The sequence below is a fragment of the Cyprinodon variegatus genome, unplaced genomic scaffold (assembly GCF_000732505.1).
Source record: "Cyprinodon variegatus isolate N-32 unplaced genomic scaffold, C_variegatus-1.0 Scaffold516, whole genome shotgun sequence".
Taxonomy (NCBI): Eukaryota; Metazoa; Chordata; class Actinopteri; order Cyprinodontiformes; family Cyprinodontidae; genus Cyprinodon; species Cyprinodon variegatus.
The window spans coordinates 368347-373648 of record NW_015150969.1 but is presented as its reverse complement, the minus strand read 5'-3'; the positions used below and the strand labels follow the sequence as shown (position 1 = coordinate 373648).

Here is a 5302-nt window from a genome sequence, read left to right as displayed (position 1 = left end):
GATCCAACACCGTGGAGAAAGAAAAATCTTTTTTTAGGGTTATAGAACAAAGGAAGAAGAGGGAAGTAATTTCTGCTGTATTTTTTTTTTTAAACCTGCAATGTAGTCTAACTGGCCATGCCACATTTTACTCCCTTGCATAATCAGCATCTTTGGACTTACAGGAACCTCTACAGGAAGACCTTTACAAAAATAATGGTATGATAATGCACAAAGGCAGCAAACAAAAATAAGTGAATGTGATTAAAGTAAAGAGGCTGTTCTCTCAAACATCACTGAAAATCAGTTAAAAATTAGTTTGAGTAGTTTGTGAAAAACACAAAGAAAAAGGAATGGCAGAGAGAAACCTTTGGAGAATCAGAATGATTACACAGTGATTGATTGCAAAATTGATTTCATTGCATTTTAAAGACAGGGATTGTAGCTAATAAAAAACTGAATCTCAGTTTCTCATAAATTTAACATACTGAATAGTATACTGTTTAAGATATGCTCTATCATTGCATAAATGACTGCATCAGTGCAGAGTGAGATGGAGATGATCAGCCTGTTGGATTGCTGAGGGGGTATGAAAGCCAGGTCTCATGACAATAATCCACAGTTTCTTTATATTGGGTGTAAATCAGAACAATAACAAATAATGAGACTCTTTCAGCTAGGATAAGCTATTGTTTCTTGCTGCACTCTATTTTACCAGAGGTACGGTTTTTAGCAATATACTATAGTTGAACCTGACAAACTATTCAAAAAGATATCAAAAAACATGTTATTTTCTAAATTTAAGTGTTCATTTAAAATAAATACATGTAAACTCTTTTAAAAAAATGGAAAAACAGGCCCAAATATTAGATGTTAAAAGTTTATTTAACATTTTATTCTGTTTTGGTTAAATCAAATCATGATTTGTAACATTCAAACAGAAGAAACAAACTGCTAACTTTACTAAACAATAAGTAATTTTGGATTTTTATAGATGGAATTATTCCCTTACCCTCCACAGCATCATTTATTTGAGAAAAAAGGAAGTACAGAGGAATATTTCTTGTACAATTTGATTTCCACATATCTTTTTACTGAATCTTTGTTATCTTTGCTGGATTAAAATGTTAACAGACAAAGGATTAACTAACCGTTTGTGAAGAGATAAGAAGGTAATGTTATTTTACTGGATTTTAGTACAAACTTCAATCAAAGAATGACAATAATGTCTATGATTCTTAAATTATTCTTTATCCAAACAGAAGAAATATTCTTTTTTGGATTTAGAACCTGTTCATTTCCTCTTTCTTCATCATTGCTCATTAATCATCAGTTATGTCAGAGTCAAGGACAGCCCAATGGGCCTGGAGGGAAGAGGGAGCCCCGTTGACCCAGCCGCTAAGGAAGCGCAGCTCGGCGTCTGGGTGGGAAGGATACATGTTAAAGGAGTGGCCTGAGGGCTGCCCGACGTGCAGGGAGCGGCCTTTACTGGTAACAAAGATCAGCGACTGAATGTGGTGAGCGTACTTTCCAGAGATCTGGATGATTCTTTCATCGTCTGAAAGCTCCAACTCGAGGGGTTCACCAGATATGTAGCCAACAACCGGAGTCCAACCGGTAATGTCGTAGCGGAACTGAAAGCTGAAGGAAACAGAAACAGTGAATTTTCAAGCAAAAATAATAGCTCCTGTTTAAAGACAATCACCAGTTTGTTCGTTTTTTTTTCACATAAGTAAAGGTTTTTAACATATAATCCGTTAGAAACCACAACTTTTTGATCCACACTGATGTCTTTCAATTTAGAAAACTGAAAGGAAATATACATATTCGACAGACCCCGCATAGAAAAACCCAGTATTACCAACACCATTGATACGGACACTAGACTCTTTTGCTTAAAGCCCTTTGAGCAAAAGTAAAATGATATATAAAACACAAATTACTCTGGATTCTCTCGACATCCAGTCTGAAGCCACCTAGGTGGCCAAAGTAATCCCCGGTGCCAAGGCTTCGGGACGAATAAGATCTGCCCTGAGTAACTCAGAGCTCTAGAAATTGTTGGACTGGCTCGCCTCTTAAACATCATGTGGAGGTTGGGGACATTGTCCCTGGATTGGTAGACCGGGCTGGTGGTTCTCATGCATAAGAAGGGGGACTGGATGGTATGTTCCAAATATAGGGGATCACAATTCTCAGCCTCCCCAGGAAGGCCAATGCCAGGGTGCTGGAGAGGAGAGTCTAGCTGACTGTTCAACCTCAGCTTCAGAAGGAGCTGTGTGGTTTTTCGTCCCGGCTGTGGACCAACTCTACACCCTGTGAGGGGTGCTAGAGTGTTAATGGGAGTTACATGTGCTTTGTGGACTTGTGGGAAGGCATTCGACCGGTCCCTCTTTGTACCATATGGGGGGCCTCCAACAGTGGATCTCATCCCTGATTTTGCAGATCTGTTCCTCCTGCCAAGACCTGCAGCAGGAACTGGGGCAAAAGTGTGAAATAGGCGGGATGAAAATCAGGTCTAAATCAGAGGCCAGGGTTCTCGACCAGAAAGAGGTGGCTCGCCCACTTTAAGTTGGAGGAGAGTTCTCCTCAAGTGAGGGAGTTCAAGTATCTTTGGGCCGTCCACGAGTCAGGGAAGGATGGAGAGGGAGATCAATAGACAGACCAGTGCTGCAATGATGTGGCTGCTCCACTGGTCTGTTGTGGCAAAGAGAGAGCTGAGCAAAAAGGCAAAGCTTTTGATTCATAAGTCAGTCTATGTTCCTACCCTCACCTATGGTCATAAAATCCGGATCATGACTGAAAAAATTAGATTACACATACAAGAGACTAAAATGAGCTCTGCAAGCTCCCCACCCTACAGTATCTCCTTTGGAGGTGAGGAGCTTGGCCATTCAGGAGAGGCTCAGAGTAGAGCCGCTTCTCCTCCACATTGAGAGGAGAACCAGGAGATGATGGAGGGACTATGTCTCTCAGCTGGCTTGGGAACACCAGCACCAGCAGATATGGAAGTGGTGTCTGAGGAGAGGAAAGTCTGAATCTATGTTAAATTGTTGATGAAACCAGACAAGTATTTCTTTTCTCAAGTGATGCCTTTTGTTCATCGTCTTGTTTAAATTTAAAGTACAGAGATTAATTAAGACAAGAGTTCATAAATAAAATTATGAAAAAGGTGGAACGTCACAGCTAGAGTGGATTAAAAAAATTATTCAAATAGAAAACCTGTCCTTTGAATATTATATATATTATATATATTATATATATTTTATATATATATATATATATATATATATATATATATATAACATATATATTTGGAGCATTTTGTTTGCTTTCAGCTAAGGGTCTTTTCATTAGACATTAATTCTTTGAAATGTTTTTGGTCTGGTCTCATACAGGTTATTGATCGTCTCCCCCTGGTGGTCTAAAGTACTTCCATGATGCGGAGCTTTTTAACTTGCAGATATTTGTGCAGGATTGTTCCTTTCCATATCCTTAGTGTGTTACCATCATTAATGTGGTTGCAGTATGTTTGCACTTTGCTACTTTCTATTTTCTGTGATTGCAGCGTGTTTCTCCTCAGCAGCAGTTTTCCTTTGCATAAGTTTTATGCACTTCAAATTTTTTTTGACAACTAAAATTTTTGTCTCCGCTGTACTTTTTGTATTGCAGTTGTATATTTGCATCGCGATTACATCCCTAGGCCACAGAACTTTAATGGTCCCTGGTTGAAACCATCATTTTCTATTTCTCTACGGGTTAATTTAAAATATAAAACATTCACCCGTAGATGTAGGTGTTGTAGAGCTCCCACACTCTAATGGCTGTGATTCTTCCCTCCCCTGTGACGCTGAATGAGGAGCCGCCTCCTGTTCCTACAGACTCAGAAAAGGAGTAATGGGAGTCTGAAGAAAAAAGGTGAAAAAAAATATTGATTTATTTATAAACATCACAAACAAAACCAAGATTATAAAAATTATAAAGTCAATCAGGTGACATAGGTGTAACCTAAGTTTTTGCTGCAGCTGAGTCACATTCGTTTTAATTTCCATAGAGTTAATGTGACTCCCCTCCATCACAGGTGCTGCTCACTCTGACTCGCTGCTATTTAATCTAAATTGATGCCAACCAAATCTTCCTTTATCTTCAGTTCTCTGTTTGTTTAGACATTTCATAAAATTACCAAAATTGTATCTACATTTGCTCAACTTATTGTTTATGTCTGTTTGCATTTGAAAGTGATCTTCAATGTGAGGTGAACTTCCCACACATCCTCTTGTAGTAGAAAATTGATCCCCATCGTTTCCAGAGGACATTAATGGAAACTATTACTATCTCCTCTTTGGACTGTTGACCTCTGTTTACTCTCATTCAGTAATTAAAATAAACCTCTTCTTTAATGGTTGAATCAAGCATGAACTTAAAGTGAAGTTTATCTACATAAATATGCCTCTTGTCAGCTTAATTCCCTTTAATTAATGACTCCATGTCGTTCATTGCTCTGATTAACTTAAAATAGACTCTAGTTAAAAAAAAAAAAAGCTTCAGTAAGACTGCTTAGCCTCACAGAGATATTATAGATTTATCCAAGGAACACATCAAAAACACATCAAAATAGTGCAGTTCAGTGCTAATTACACACTTACTATCAGCCAAGGCACAGGCCCCCAGTAGAGCAAAGACAGCGATGTACAGCATTCTGTGAAATGAGTTCAAAAGTTTTTAGACTATTTTGTTAAACAGCACTTCATTTACTTATTTTAAAGAGTAAGAAAAAAAAACTGTTCTTACATGTCTATGCAAGAGTAGTAAAGTAAACCTGAAGAGGAAATAGTAGTACAAGTTAGCACTATTGATCCTTTTTTAGAAGCACTAATGATATTTACCTGAACAAAATATCCAGTCCTTACCAACCATGATGATCAACTGAAATAATGAGATACTCACAATTTCTTTTATCTGTCGCATTAAAATCCGTCAGAGGTTCAAGCTGTTAGCGTTTGTGTCTGACTCTCTTCTTCTTTCTTGTCTCACACAGTCAGCATTAGCAGCGGCTTTTAATCCAGTGTGACTGCCCTTAGGCTAATTATTAGGTTAATTGCAGATGAATGATCTATTTCCTGGTTGCGCCTGTTGATGAATATTATGGGAAAAGTATTGTCTTACATGTCTCTTGGGTTGAAGGTATGCATTGTACTCCTACAGAGACAGTCACTCCTATGGCATTGTATAATAATACTATTAAGTGCTGTCTGTTTAGAGCACTAGGATTAAAATAAGACATCCAATGTTTATAGAGTTGGAATTTTTCATAGCCTTTTTTTAT

The 5302-nt window shown here is 37.9% G+C and overlaps 1 protein-coding gene across 1 annotated transcript; it reads right to left on the bottom strand.

Annotated features, from left to right (window-relative positions):
• Nucleotides 1-938: 938 nt before the first annotated feature.
• LOC107094953 (zymogen granule membrane protein 16-like) lies at nt 939-5079 on the bottom strand. The gene is made up of 5 exons (XM_015390876.1): nt 4924-5079; nt 4768-4795; nt 4623-4675; nt 3761-3881; nt 939-1620 (listed from the first exon to the last, which is right to left on the bottom strand). The coding sequence occupies exons 3-5, from the start codon at nt 4672-4674 to the stop codon at nt 1302-1304; spliced, it is 492 nt and encodes a 163-aa protein (XP_015246362.1). The 5' UTR covers nt 4675; nt 4768-4795; nt 4924-5079; the 3' UTR covers nt 939-1301.
• Nucleotides 5080-5302: the final 223 nt, after the last annotated feature.

Coding starts and splice junctions, on each gene's coding strand:
- LOC107094953 (XM_015390876.1), bottom strand. CDS start 4,674: ATGCTGTACATCGCTGTCTTTGCTCTACTGGGGGCCTGTGCCTTGGCT. Junction 3,882..4,622: donor GGCCTGTGCCTTGGCTGATA/GTAAGTGTGTAA, acceptor TTTTTTCTTCAG/ACTCCCATTACTCCTTTTCT. Junction 1,621..3,760: donor TACAACACCTACATCTACGG/GTGAATGTTTTA, acceptor TGTTTCCTTCAG/CTTTCAGTTCCGCTACGACA.